The 13852-nt window shown below is 54.4% G+C and overlaps 4 protein-coding genes across 31 annotated transcripts in view; 1 reads left to right on the plus strand and 3 right to left on the minus strand.

The window, feature by feature from the left end:
• Positions 1-1178: 1178 nt before the first annotated feature.
• Positions 1179-6229, minus strand: TAX1BP3 (Tax1 binding protein 3). Of its 3 annotated transcripts, XR_013405711.1 has the most exons (5): positions 6138-6229; positions 2939-3058; positions 2468-2545; positions 1910-2167; positions 1179-1843 (listed from the first exon to the last, which is right to left on the minus strand). XR_013405711.1 is itself a non-coding variant. In NM_001257534.1 (4 exon segments), coding segments are annotated over 4 exon segments (375 nt in total). In that variant the 5' UTR covers positions 6177-6227; the 3' UTR covers positions 1179-2029.
• A 232-nt stretch (positions 6230-6461) lies between these two features.
• Positions 6462-7315, plus strand: EMC6 (ER membrane protein complex subunit 6). 3 transcript variants are annotated; one of them, XM_077968812.1, is made up of 2 exons: positions 6462-6662; positions 6748-7315. In XM_077968812.1, exon 2 carries the CDS (start codon positions 6797-6799, stop codon positions 7127-7129), a length of 333 nt encoding a protein of 110 aa, XP_077824938.1. In that variant the 5' UTR covers positions 6462-6662; positions 6748-6796; the 3' UTR covers positions 7130-7315.
• A 2653-nt stretch (positions 7316-9968) lies between these two features.
• Positions 9969-13852, minus strand: part of P2RX5 (purinergic receptor P2X 5) — a 30012-nt gene continuing 26128 nt past the window's right edge. For 8 of the 24 annotated variants that reach the window (XM_077970045.1, XM_077970047.1, XM_077970046.1 and 5 more), the window contains one exon: positions 11732-12378. In XM_077970045.1, coding sequence (XP_077826171.1) covers positions 12369-12378 — 10 coding nt within the window. In that variant the 3' untranslated portion in view covers positions 11732-12368. Of the gene's footprint in view, positions 10618-11731; positions 13849-13852 lie in introns of those variants that run through there. The other 16 variants (XM_077970025.1, XM_077970030.1, XM_077970042.1 and 13 more) reach the window with 7 other exon arrangements.
• The window catches only part of ITGAE (integrin subunit alpha E), a 121739-nt gene continuing 121090 nt past the window's right edge, over positions 13204-13852 (minus strand). Inside the window, exon 32 of the transcript XR_013405948.1 lies at positions 13204-13259. The gene's annotated coding sequence lies outside the window, so the exon portion shown is untranslated. The remainder of the gene's footprint in view (positions 13260-13852) is intronic.

A 13852-nucleotide genomic window follows, 5' to 3' on the forward strand; every position in this document is an offset into this window, starting at 1 on the left:
TGCCCGCCCAGGGACAGGTCACTCTCCCAGGCTCCATGTCTACCATTACCAGGGCACGCCACTCAATCTGGATGTGAGTGGGGGCGGATGAGGTTCTGAAGGGCACACCAGCACTGGGTGTGGGGGCGGGGGGCAGTGGGGGTCTTATTCTCCAGACGCTTCCTCTATGTAGTTGTCACAAACATCAAAGAATGTCAGGTCTCGTTTCTGTAGAGCAGAGACTTTGGCCTGACCAGGTCCACAGACCTGTCTCACTTGTGTCACCCAATCAATGTGTTACTGGGTGCCATACTTTAAAATGAGATATTTCAAATGATTGACTTTTCCGGCCGGGCATGGTGGCTCACGCCCATAATCCCAGCACTTTGGGAGGCCAAGGCAGGCAGGTCACCTGACATCAGGAGTTCAAGATCAGCCTGGCCAACGTTGCAAAACACCATCTCTACTAATAATACAAAAATTAGCTGGGCATGGTGGCAGGCGCCTGTAATCCCAGCTACTTGATTGGCTGAGGCAGGAGAATCACTTGAACCCGGGAGGCGGAAGTTGCAGTGAGCCCAGATCGCGCCATTGCACTCCAGCCTGGGCAACAAGAACAAAACTCTGTCTCAAAAAAAAAAAAAAAAATTATGGACTTTTCTTTAAAATCTGATTTGGCAGTGCTAGGTAGGTCCAGGAGTGCTAACACCTTGCCCAAGCTGGTACGCAGGTGGTCAGGTGCTCTCTGGCTCACCCCCATCTGGCCAGATCACGGCCCCCAGCAACGTGGGGGGTTGCATCCCTCGCTGTGATACAGGGAGTGCCCTTAGTGTCTTATAGGCAGGGGTCTCTCGCAGGCACCTCTGGGTGTCCCTATGGCCCCTCCCAGGTGGGAGCTGAGGCTAGGTTGCAAAAAGGAAGGTGGGAGCAAGTAGGGGCTTCACAATAACACCCAAGAAAGCACATGCACCCCAGGGTCCCACCGCAGTGCTCCCAGATGCTCCCACAGATGTGGTTCCGGTGAGGCGCAGTGCAGCTGCTACGGCTCCACCAGCCCCGGGCTTTCCAGGCAGGTGGGCCTGGGAGTAGTTAAGCTTTGTCCCAGAACAGTGGGGGATGGAGCCATCGTTAAAACCACAGCTCTGGCCCCAGTATCCCACCCCCGAGACATCCCAGCCCATGCCTCAGCAAAGCCCTTGTGAATTCCAGCACTGTTTATTGAGCACACCACGTTGGGGAGGGGCGGCAGTGGTTTCCACGGTCACCAAAGTAAGGCTTGTGCACTTGCTGAGCTTCCAGATGCGAGTTAGTAAGCTAAATTCAGAAGTAGAATGGGCACCTCCAAAGAGTACGATAAAAACATTTCGTATCAAACGTGATTAAAAAAATACAAAAGTTAAACCCACAGGCAAAGAGGAAAATGACAATCCTGAGAGCTGCCCTGAAATGTGAGCCTCGAACCTCATCTAAATCCTGTAAGAAGGTAAACCCTGGGGAGGCCAGCACCCCTCGGGAGAGTGGGAGTGAACAGGGAGCCCACCTGGCTTCTGTCTGGGCAAACCTTCATACAGCCCCTGGCAGGACGTGTGTGCAGTCCCCCGATGGGCAGAGGCACTGCGGGGTGGACACACGAGGGCTGCGGGGCGGTGGCGGAGCCGAACCCGGCGGCCAGGGCAAAGCGGGAAAGGCCCGGCCTCTCCGGCATTTCCCAGCTTTGGTGGCTCCCAAGAGATGGTGGTTCCCACTTGCCCTGCCACAGCTGTGGCCAGGCAGCAAGGTTGGACCTGAGCCTGTGGTCACAGCAGACCGGCTACCACTCAGCTCCAGGCCCTTGTTTCTAATCCTCGGGGTCCAGGGGAGAAAGCTGGTCCCAGAGGCCCCAGGCCAGGGGTGGGAGAAGAGAAGGAAGGCCAGGCCTGGCCTCTGGGACCAGCTGTAGCCCTTCTGAGCTGGGGCCCAGCACTCAGCAGAAGCCAGGTGGGGACAGAGCGTGGCAGTGGCGTTCCTGTACAGAGGGGAGGCAGGCAGGAGTTGCAGACGGTGGCAGCTGCTAGGACAGCATGGACTGCTGCACGGCCTTCTGCAGTGACTGCCGTGTCACCAGCAGGCGTACCACCTCCTCCGAGCGCTTGGTGAGCCGCTTCCGGGCCTGGTCGTGTGTGACCATGGTCATGTCCCAGCCGTTCACCTGGCCCAGGGAGAGAAGACAGGCCCACTTCAGCTCCCCGCCCTCTGGGATCTGGAAGCAGAGGGCTTTGGAGGCCCGGGTCATTCAAGTAAGCCCCCAGCCTAACATCCCAGGCCAAGCGCTGTGGCTGAGACACACACAGGAGAGAAAGCCAGCGTCCTCTGGGGCAATACCAGCATGGGCTCCCAACTGGCTATGGTGAGTTCCTCCCAGCTGGGAGGCTGCGGCAGGTCCCCAACCTCACGTGCTTCAGACCTGCTGGCCCAAACCTTGTTTTTCCTCCTTTGGGACACGTGTTACCTGCATGATCTTGTCTCCAATCTGCAGCCCAGCGATTTCAGCAGGGCCTCCTTCGGACACCCGTGTGACATAAATACCCTGGAAAGGGGTAGCCCAAGTCAAGCCCTGTGGTCCCTGGACTGGCCCCTTATCCACAGAGCGGAAGCCAGCATAGCACATTGTCAGCCGTCCCTCTGTCCCCGCACTCAGCCTGTCCCAGCACACACGGTCAGTGAGGACTATTCTGAGAGAGCCGGGACAGAGTGTCGCTGCCCCACCGTGCGCTGGCCGTGCTCCCCTGGGCTTTATCTGGACAGCCCTTCCTCACCCCTACCCATCCCTATTCTCACTAGGTCACTTCCAATGCCTGCTTAGAGAACATGGTTTGAGAGATGAGGTCTGCTCCTTCCATGGGGGCCCAGGAAACAGAGACCCACTATCTCAGGCCCCTGTGCCCCATGGAGCGGTCCCAGTACCCCAGAACCCCCTCACCTTGTCCGTCTTGTCTTCAGAAAAGGGATTCTGGGAAGGATCCTGGTCGATTCCACCTCCAATGCTAAAACCCAGGATTAAGTTCTCACCTTGACGCAGCTTGTGAATTTCAACTCTTTGCTGGCAAAGAAAAAAAGCCAGTTGAGGGAAGTGGGTGGTTGGAGAATGAGGCTGGTGTGTGTCCCCAGCAGCAGCCTCGGAGCCATGCCAAGGGGGTGGGGCCCAGGCCCCTACAGGAATCCAGCTGCTCACAGCCTGGGAGGCTGAGGAGCTGGCACTCAGAAATTGGCCACATTGATCCACCCACACAGCCCTCTGTCCTCAACCTGTCCCCACTTCCCCTATTAGTCTTAGGCACTGGTCTTGGTCAACACGTGGTCAAAGCCCCTGCTGGCCCAAGAGTCCAGGTGCTACGGCTTTTGTGGGTGGGAAGCCCATCTCACAGGAGGTGCTCTGGAAAAACAGAGATCAAACTTGCATAGAAAGGAGAGGAAGGGCTTCCCGGCCAAGGGGACCAGAGCACAGCACAGGCTTCAAGGTGCTGTGGATACGTGTTCGTGAGACTGGAGTGTCCAGTGCAGGACACAGAACTGGGAGGCGAGATGAGGCTGAAAGTGTAAGGCTGGGGCCAGATCCCGTCCTGAAGGGGAGTAGGGGTGTCTCCCTAAGCCCCGGGCCCTGCTCTTCTGCAGAAACAAGAGTGTTCTGAGGCGCTCCCACCATGCTCTGGGGTTATGGTCCCCAACTGTGCCAAGTTCCTTTCAAAGCCCTTGGCAAGCACTGTCCAGTAAACAGATGCTGGGAGCCAGACCAGATCACTCCCAAGGTCGAGCTTTAACAGGAAGGAGAAAAGAAGCAAAAGATGACAATCCAGACTAGACCTAAAGAAGTTCCCCAAAGCGGGGATTATTTGCATCAGGCTTTGAGGGGGTGATGGGTAGCCTTGATCCTGAACCCACTGGAGTTCTCAGGAATGGAGTAGGGCAGGGCATGGCCAGGTTCGCTGCTAGAATGACCACTCAGGTAATCAGTAGAGGAACGGACATCTCACAAAAGCAGGATGCAGAGGCTAGGGGACATGGAGCTACCTGAAAATGGAGATCTACAGACTTAGGGACCACTCATGGAGGAGAGGAGTCAAGAGGAGCACCCAGCCACCTTGCCTGGCTGAACACACATCACTCAGATGAGGACCCAGGAGGAGGAGGGACAGGTTGGGTTGGAGTGCCAGGAGCTGCAGGGCAGGTGTCCAGAAGGCAGATGGATCAATGGAGCCAGAGTTCAGAGGAATGGCCTAAATGGATTTAACATTCTCAAAATTCTACATGGGAGAGGGTGGGGACTGGGGAGTGAGCCTGCCCAACCCCATCCCCAATCCAAGACTCAAGGGAGAGGCCAGACCATACACACCATGTTCAAGCACGTTCCTGGTGTTACTAGAATTGGGAGGCATGCACCTGCAATTTTGGGGAAGGCCCTGGGACCAGTTATGGCATGAGGGAGCGGGGCAGGAAGCATGAGACCCACTGCGCCTGGGTCTTCATGCCCCAAACTGAGCTCCTCCAGGCCTGCTTCGCCGGCATAGTCAGAAGATTACAGGCCCTTGGGTTGGGAGACAGGGCTGTCACTGATCTGCTGGGTGAGGTCACGCAGAAGGTGGCTTGCTCTGGCTCCTCACCTGCCCCTGCCCCCACCCCGCTTCTAGCTAAAGAGTAAACTTGGTGCCCTCTCTCTGGGGCAGCTAGGGATCTAAAAAAGCCAGGCTGGGCCAGGCGCGGTGCCTCACACCTGTTATCCCAGCACTTTGGGAGGCTGAGGCAGGTGGATCACCTGAGGTCAGGGGTTCAAGACAAGCCTGGCCAACATGGTGAAACCCCATCTCTACTAAACATACAAAAATTAGGTGGACGTGCTCGTGTACGTCTGTAATCCCAGCTACTTGGGAGGCTGAGGCAGGAGAATCGCTTGAACCCAGGAGGCGGAGGTTGCAGTGAGCCCAGATCACGCCACTGTACTCCAGCCTGGGCGACAGAGCAAGACTGTCTCAAAGAAAAAAAAAAAAAAAAGTCAGGCTGGTGCAGGGACGGTGAAGCTTAGGACAGCTGTCAGCTGGTCCAGCAATGTTTCCTCCTGGCCCAGGCCTGAGCTGGTGCTCTAAGCTCAGCCTCACGTGTCGCCTTTATCAGTGGCTTCTCTGCCTCCACCCACCTGATTGCTGAGCTTCTCCAGCACACCCATCTGAGATAGCACACCCAGTCCCTAAGGCTCCAGGGCGGGGACTTGACCTACTGCCCACCGGGCAGGCATTTCTTCTCGTCCCTCCTCTGAATGCTGTCGGGAGGTAGGCAGGAGACCTGAGTCTATCCTGAGGTCTTCTCTGGCTGAGCACTTCTTTCTGGGACTCCCCACCTCTGTCATAGGGTTGCTCTCCAGGCCCCGTCCCACCGTGACACCGGCGTCTGAGTCTAACAGCCCAGCCTCCCTTCCTCTCTCTGCCTAGTCTAATACCACCCAGCACCTACAACAAGCCAGAGGGCGGCCAGGGGCCTAGGCTAGCCCCCAGAGGGTCTACTCAGGACTCAGGTGCCAGGAGGGAGGCCTGGACTTTTCTGCCTTAAGGGCTGGAGAACCAAGAAAAGTTCCAAGACGCAACGCTCATCGCAGCTATACGAGCGTCCACCCTGGACCAGGCGGCGAGTGGGTCGGAGGAGCAAGGCTGGACAGGAAGGGGGAAGGGGCTGCCACGGCAGGCTCGGGACAGCTCCACCCCCAGATCTCCCTTCGGGCGGCGGCGCAAGCTGCAGCGGAGGAAGCATTTCCTCATTCCAGAGGCTGCGACTCATGGACGTCGGGATCGGCGCCCGCCCCCCGCAGCTCCCCGGCTGGGGACACGGAGGCCCGGGAAGGGGGCGCTTTCCCAGGCTCCCGCAGCCGGGCCTTTCCCCGTGGCCCTCCCCGCCCCGCGCGCGCAGTCTGGGCTCCGTCCAGGGTCTCGGGAGGCTCTCGGGTCCCGGCCGTCCCTGTTTCGTGGCTGGGGGAACTGCGGCCCGCTCCGGCAAAGCGGGAACCCGAGCCCTTGCCGCCGGTTCGCAGGATCCCCGGGTTCGATGCTCTTGTCAACCAGCTTGGGGTGTCCGTTTCCCGCTCTGCGAGGTGGGGTCAGGCCAAGACTAGGAGGAGCCGGCGCAAGCGCACTCACCACCACGGCGGTGACCGGCTGGCCCGGGATGTAAGACATCTCGACCCCACTCTGGTCGCCCAGCGCCGCTCTGGGAAGCCGGCAGCAGAGTCCCCGCGGCCGCGCCCTCGCTGCTTAACAAAGGCCGCCCCGCTCGGTCCGCCCCCTCATGAATAGTTAACAAACCTCCAGCCAATCACTGGCCGGAGCGCTACTCCGCTTTCGGAAGTCCCGGCGCGTGCGTAGAAAAGCAGGCAGAGGGTGGAGCCTGTCCGGGGCGCCCACGGCGCAGGCGCGGAGGGCGGGGCGGGACCTGGGCGCGTGCGCAGCCCGGGACCTCCCGGCAGCCTTCAGAGCAAGATGGCGCCGCAGGCATCGCTTCCCCTTCCCGTCTGAGGGAACCCTAAGTACTGTGTCCGGCGCCGTGTTCCAGGTAACTGGGCCAGCGTGGCCGGGGAACGCAGACGCGCCACCACCTCCCGGCCGACTCGCACCCTCAATCTCCTCGGCGTTTTTGGAAGGTCCGAGGCCCAGGATTGGTGCCAGGTCTCGGAAGCTCCAGGGGGAGGGGGCGGCGTGAACCCAACTCACCGAGCTTCGGGCGCTGCTTGTAACTTGGTTTTCTCCGCAGCTCCGCGTTGCTCCGCGAGAAAGCGAGAGGCCGAGCCCCGGCGGGTGCGATGGCCGCGGTGGTGGCCAAGCGGGAAGGGCCGCCGTTCATCAGCGAGGCGGCCGTGCGGGGCAACGCCGCCGTCCTGGATTATTGCCGGACCTCGGTGTCAGCGCTGTCGGGGGCCACGGCCGGCATCCTCGGCCTCACCGGCCTCTACGGCTTCATCTTCTACCTGCTCGCCTCCGTCCTGCTCTCCCTGCTCCTCATTCTCAAGGCGGGAAGGAGGTGGAACAAATATTTCAAATCACGGAGACCCCTCTTTACAGGAGGCCTCATCGGGGGCCTCTTCACCTACGTCCTGTTCTGGACGTTCCTCTACGGCATGGTGCACGTCTACTGAAATGGGGGCCCGGGGGACTTTTTTTAAAAACCAGATCGGGAGGACTGTGGCCAGCAATTAACACCGTGTAGACTTCCTTAGTCCTTAAGTGGTTGAATTCGCTGCTTGTTCTGTAACCTTATAAATAATTTATATCTGAAGACGGAGAGCCTGTAATATTCTTCAGATTAAATGAAGCGTGAGACACTTGGTATAGTTCTTTCCTGCCATAAAGCTTAGTCTGCCACTGATGCAAAATCGCCGAGATTTGACTCCTGGAGAGCAGGGACTGGGCCAGAGCCTTGTGTTAAGTCCTTGCGTTTACACATAGGCCATCCAGAAACGGACCCTAAGGGCCTACATAAGGAAATAACTTCTTATTAACATCCTAAGAAGCAGTAACAGTTAATATGTATTAAGAGCTTCCTGGGCCGGCGCGGTGGCTGATGTCTGTAATCCCAGCATTTTGGGAGGCCGAGGTGGGCGGATAACCTGAGGTCAGGAGTTCAAGACCAGCCTGGCCAACATGGCAAAACTCCGTGTCTACTAAAAATACAAATATTAGCCGGGTGTGGTGGCGCGCGCCTGCAATGCCAGGTACTGGGGAGGCCGAGGCAGGAGAATCGTTTGACCCCTAGAGGCAGAGGTTGCAGTGAGCCAAGATCGCGCCACTGCATTCCAGCCTGGGTGATGGAGCGCGACTCCGTCTCTCACGAAAAAAAAAACAGAGTTCCCTATATGCTGGCATTGTGACCTGTACTTTTTACACCAATCCTCCCATTTAATTTTAGCAATAACCTTACAGGGTAGATGTTATTGTTAGCTCCCTGGTAAGGAACCTGAGGCTCAGAGAGGTTAAATACTTCTGCCAGAGGAGATACAGCTAGGAAGAGACAGAGCCAGGATTCAAACGCAGGTCTCTTAATTTGCTCTTGATAGGCTGGGTGTACCTTTCCCAGGCCAGCGTTCCCTCCCACTAACCACTAACCACTACTTCCAGGTATAAATGGTGTCATTTTAGTTCCGTTTCATTTAGTGACAGTCTTTTCCATAAGAAAAAGTCAAGATTTTATCTATATATATACACACACACACACACACACGCACATATACACAGGCACCCGCCACCACGCCCGGCTAATGTTTTGTATTTTTAGTAGAGACGGGGTTTCACCGGGTTAGCCAGGATGGTCTCGATCTCCTGACCTCGTGATCCATCTGCCTCAGCCTCCGGAAGTGCTGAGATTACAGGCGTGAGCCACTGCGCCCAGCCAGTCAAGCTGTATTTTTTAGAATATGTCTAGGGAAGATTAAATATTGTTTGGACATTTAGGCCAGCACAGTGGCTCATGCCTATAATCCCAGCACTTTGGGAGGCTGAGGCGGGCGGATCACCCAAGGTCAGGAGTTCGATACAAGCCTGGCCAAAATGGTGAAACCCCATCCCTACTAAAAATAAGATGCAAAAATTAGGCGTGGTGGTGGGCACCTATAATCCCAGCTACTTGGGAGGCTGAGGCAGGAGAATCACTTGAGCCCGGAAGGTGGAGGTTGCAGTGAGCCAAGATCGTGCCACTGCACTTCAGTCTGGGTGACAGCAAGATTCCATCTCAAAAAAAAAATTGTTTGGACATTTAAACTGAATTTTGGGCTGGTTTAGGGTGTAAACACCTCCATGTGTTAATCCCTGATCCTTTCTTGTCAAGAGAGTTATCTTAAAATGCATTTGTGGCCGGGCACCTGTAATCCCAGCCCTTTGGGAGGCTGAGGTGGATGGATCACCTGAGGTGGGGAGTTCGAGACCAACCTGACCAATATGGAGAAACCCCGTCTCTACCAAAAGTACAAAATTAGCCAGGCGTGGTGGCACATGCCGGTAATCCCAGCTACTAGAGAGGCTAAGGCAGGAGAATTGCTTGAACCTGGGAGGCAGAGGTTGCAGTGAGCCGAGATGGCGCCATTGCACTCCAGCCTGGGCAACAAGAGTGAAACTCCATCTCAAAAAAAAAAGAAAGAATAAAACGCGTGTGTTTATTTGATATTGCAATAGAATTATAGTAGTTGCCTGAGTGCAGTGGCTCATGCTGTGATACCAGCACTTTGGGAGGCCAAGGCTTGAGCCCAGGAGATCAAGACCAGCCTGGGCAACATAGTGAGAGTCCCATCTCTACAAAAAAAACATGTAAGTAGCCAGGTGTGGTGGCATGTGCCTGTAGTCCCAGCTACTCAGGAGGCTGAGGTGGGAGGATCAGGATCACCTGGGCCCAGGAGGTTGAGGCCACAGTAAGCCATAATTTGCCACTACACTCCAACCTGAGCAACAGCGAGACCCTGTCTAAAAAAAGAAATTATGGTAATGAACATGATGGTGCTCATTGGATTTATAGTTAACTGGGGAGACCAGCATCACCTAATTTCACAAATACTTAAATTATGGTAAGTACTGTGAAGAGAGGACACAGCAAACCTAGCCCAAGTTGGGGGATGGAGGTCAAGGAAGTCTTCTTTGAGGAAATGACATTACATCTGAAACCCAAAGGTTGAATAACATGGCCAAGTAAAGTGTGGGGAAGGGGTTACCTTCAGGAAAGCGCATGTTTCCAGGCCATTGGGTAGGAAGGAATGTGACTGTATTTAGAGAGTGAGAGAAGAGGCCACAGGGTAGACCCAGACCAGATCATGGAGGGCAGTAATGGGTACGGGGGCATGTCCCTGTAGGAGGCTAGAATGGGAAGATCAAGATCACTTGAGCCCAGGAGGTTCAGGCTGCAGTGAGCTCCCATTTGCCCTGGCCTTGATCCTCAGAGCAAATGGGGGAAGCCTTTGGAAGTTTTTAGTCTGAAGTGATGTAATCACATTTGGAATTTTTTTTTTTTTTTTTTTTTTTTTTTTTTTTTGAGACAGAGTCTTGCTCTGTCGCCCAGGCTGGGGTGCAGTGGCCGGATCTCAGCTCACTGCAAGCTCCGCCTCCCGGGTTTAGACCATTCTCCTGCCTCAGCCTCCCGAGTAGCTGGGACTACAGGCGCCCGCCACCTCGCCCGGCTAGTTTTTTGTATTTTTTAGTAGAGACGGGGTTTCACCGTGTTAGCCAGGATGGTCTCGATCTCCTGACCTTGTGATCCGCCCGTCTCGGCCTCCCGAAGTGCTGGGATTACAGGCTTGAGCCACCGCGCCCGGCCTTTTTTTTTTAATAATCTGTTTTCGTTTGGAAGGGGATCTGAGAGCTTGAATCCAAGACCCCTTTTGACAGATCATAGCTCATGGCCAGTCATGGAAATGGATCTGGGACCCAGACCTGTTATATTCCGTTTCAGCTTCAGGACCACACGCACACGACGCCAAGGAGAAGCCGAGGCCGTAGTGTTGCCTCCCTATCCCAGTGAGCCCTTTCTCTGCCCCCCACTGAAGATCCTCAGTGGTTCGCCCACCTCTGTCCTCTCAGAACCTCCTCTGAGTGGGAAGGAAACGTTCATTCCTGGTGTGAGGGAGAAGCAGAGGGAGTCCCCGGCCTGGTGGGAGAGGAGGAAGAAGGAAGAGGGATAAGTGAGCTGATGATGTACTTACCCATTTCCCTATTGTTGGGCAGTAAGTTTGAAATGTTCACTACTATAAAAAATTCTCCAATGAATGTCTGCGTTTCTATTGTCTTGAGAAATTTAGTAAGTTCCTACAGCAGAAGATAAAAATTTGATTCCAAATGATTTCAAGTTGTTAGATTACACTAATTGAATGAAAAGTACCAGTTTTATCAGTGCCTTCCTAGTCTATAATTTTAATAGTTGTTCATTTAAAGCATTTCCATAATTTGAATTTCCTTGCAAGATAATGGGTATATATTATATGGGTTACTAATTATTTCTCGTGTCTGCCTCTTTTGATCTTGCCTTCCTACATTTTCCTTCAAAATACGGGTAAAAGGCCGGGCGCGGTGGCTCACGCCTGGAATCCCAACACTTTGGGAGGATGAGGTGGGCGGATCACCTGAGGTCGGGAGTTCGAGATCAGCCTGACCAACATGGAGAGACCCTGTCTCTATTAAAAATGCAAAATTAGCCGGTCGTGGTTGTACATGCCTCTAATCCCAGCTACTCAGGAAGCTGAGGCAGGAGAATTGCTTGAACCCGGGAGGCAGAGGTTGCAGTGAGCCATTGCACTCCGGCCTTGGCAACAAGAGCAGAACTCCATCTCAAAAAAAAAAATTAGAATACAGGGAAAAATGGGCCGGGCACGGTGGCTCTCGCCTGTAATCCCAGCACTTTGGGAGGCCAAGGTGGGTGGATCACAAGGTCAGGAGTTTGAGACCAGCCTGACCAACATGGTGAAACCCCGTCTCTATTAAAAATACAAAAAAAATTAGCCAGGCGTGGTGGCGCACACCTGTAATCCCAGCTACTCAGGAGGCTGAGGCAGAAGAATCGCTTGAGCCTGGGAGGCGGAGGCTGCAGTGAGCCGAGATGGTGCCACTGCACTCCAGCCTGGGTTACAGAGCAAGACTCCGTCTCAAAAAATATATATATATAATATATATATTATATATATTATATATATATATATACACACTTTATATATAATATATATACACAGGTAAACATGAAGGCATGAGGGGAAGAAAGTCAGGACACATTTGAAATTGATACTGTTTATTGTTTTATGACCAAATAAGAGTGTCGGAGAATACACGTATTGGGCAGGTGCCAGAAAGCGTCTGCCATCCCCCACTCATTCTGTGTACTGGCCTAAGGGCAAACAGCTGGCAGGAAGGTGGTGTCTTTAGGAGAGAGAGTTCTTGGATCCACTGGAGAGGATGCTCTGAGGGAAGTTGCGGCACTTGGAGAGGGGAGTGGGGCGGAACCAAATGGAGCCCTTCTCCAGACATGCGCAATGCCGTTCCAAGTGAGGTAATCTAGGAGCTCTACGGGGCACTGTGGTCCTTAGCTGAGGTGCTCAAGGACTCTGGAAGGAAGTCGTGTTCCCCACTTACAACCCGTTCCCTAGTGCGGGAAGCCAGCCCCGGAGACAGGAAGAACTGACGGCAGGGGGTGGGGCAAAAAGACAGCCATGATGGGTCTGTCCTGATGACCCCAGCATCAGACGTGGAGGTCACTTTGCTCTTTCATGGCTGGTCCCCGTGATGTGACATGGATAGCACCCAGTGTACAAATTTCCCATCGGGCAGCATCATGGCATTCCCAAAGGCCTGGGATCGCTCGGTGCCGGACGGCTGGCTTTAGGATGGGGCCTGAACATAAGCAGAGGCAATTCACGTGCTCCTGGAATATCAGAACAGAAAGGAGCTCCAGAGGCTGGCACTCTCAGCTTCCCAGTGAGGCAACCAGTGCCCAGGGAGAAGGGCTTTCCCAAGTCTGAAAGGAGCTCCAGTTCCTGCTTCACTTCTCCCCATTTAAAAGCCAGTTTCCATCAGATTAATGAGCCTCCCACTCTTGCACCAAGATTATGCAGAAAAACGGTGGGAGCTGGGGGCTGCGCAAAAAGCAAGGAAACTGGAAGAGTGTGACACTGTCTGGAAGCTGTCACGGGATCTCTGGCTTTTCTGAGCATGGGGGCCCTGATGGGCAGTCAGGAGGTCACTGGAAGGCTTGGCCAGCCTTGAAGAAACGACGAGGGTAAGTCCTCTAAGGAAGCAAAGTCTAAAGGGGCAACCCTCACAGCTAAAGACAGTCAGCTTGATTAGACAAAAGCCTCGCCAAACCTGGCTCCTGTCTGCCGCCTTCACCCAGCTTCTTCGTTGCTCCTTCCCACGTCAAAGCGTCCCTTCACACCTGTGCTTACCTCACCTGGAATGCTTCCCCGTCACCTAATTAGGCTGCTATAACCTTTCAGATTTCAACCCACAGGTCGCTTCCTTGGGGAGACTTTATCTGGCTACTCCTCGTTGACCTCTCCAACACCCCATTCCGCCTGCAATGACAGGCGTGATCATTTGGTAACGCCCACTAGACTGGATACCCTCGAGGGCAGGGATCACGTCTGTGTTGCTCATCCCTGTCTCAGCAGTGTCTGGTCCAACACCTGACACGTCACGGGGACTCCATAAACATTTCCTGGCTAAAGGAATGACTAACTGTAGGAAGACATTTCTTTTCTTTTTTTTTTTTTTTTTTGGAGACGGAGTCTTGCTCTGTCGCCCAGGCTGGAGTGCAGTGGCACGATCTTGGCTCACTGCAAACTCCGCCTCCCAGGTTCAAGCCATTCTCCTGCTCAGCCTCCCGAGTAGCTGAGAGTACAGGTGCATGCCGCCACGCCCAGCTAGTTTTTTGTATTTTAGTAGAGACAGGATTTCACCATGTTGCCCAGGCTGTTCTGGAACTCCTGAATTCAGGCAATCCGCCCGCCTCGACCTCCCACAGTGCTAGGATTACAGGCGTGAGCCACGGCACCCGGCTAGGAAGACATTTTCATTGCAATACGAAACAAATAGTACGACTATCCTCAGGTTCTGTGGCTTCTGCCAGCCATTTCAGTCTGGTTAAAATCAGCAGCCATGACCCCTGCCTTTTTTGCTTCCTCCCAAACCTAAAAGTCACCAAGTTATAAAGTGCAAGGCTTTGCTTCAGTGCAGAAGTGACACACCTGAGTGGATCACCTGGATCTTCACTTTTTTTTTGAGACAAGAGTCTCACTCTGTCACCCCAGGCTGGAGTGCAGTGGCGTGATCTCAGCTCACTGCAACCTCTCCCTCCCAGGTTCAAGTGATTCTCCTGCCTCAGCCTCCCAAGTAGCTGG

This window comes from Macaca mulatta, chromosome 16, assembly GCF_049350105.2.
Source record: "Macaca mulatta isolate MMU2019108-1 chromosome 16, T2T-MMU8v2.0, whole genome shotgun sequence".
NCBI lineage: Eukaryota > Metazoa > Chordata > Mammalia > Primates > Cercopithecidae > Macaca > Macaca mulatta.

Bases quoted from the DNA above. Each gene is read 5' to 3' on its own strand.
- TAX1BP3 (XM_077968810.1), bottom strand. From the start codon at position 6,176: ATGTCTTACATCCCGGGCCAGCCGGTCACCGCCGTGGTG. The intron at 3,059-6,137 runs GTGAGTGCGCTT...TTTCTTTGCCAG, and splicing joins AGCCGGTCACCGCCGTGGTG to CAAAGAGTTGAAATTCACAA. The intron at 2,168-2,938 runs GTGAGGGGGTTC...TCCCTGGGCCAG, and splicing joins CTGAAGACAAGACGGACAAG to GTGAACGGCTGGGACATGAC.
- EMC6 (XM_077968812.1), top strand. From the start codon at position 6,797: ATGGCCGCGGTGGTGGCCAAGCGGGAAGGGCCGCCGTTCATCAGCGAG.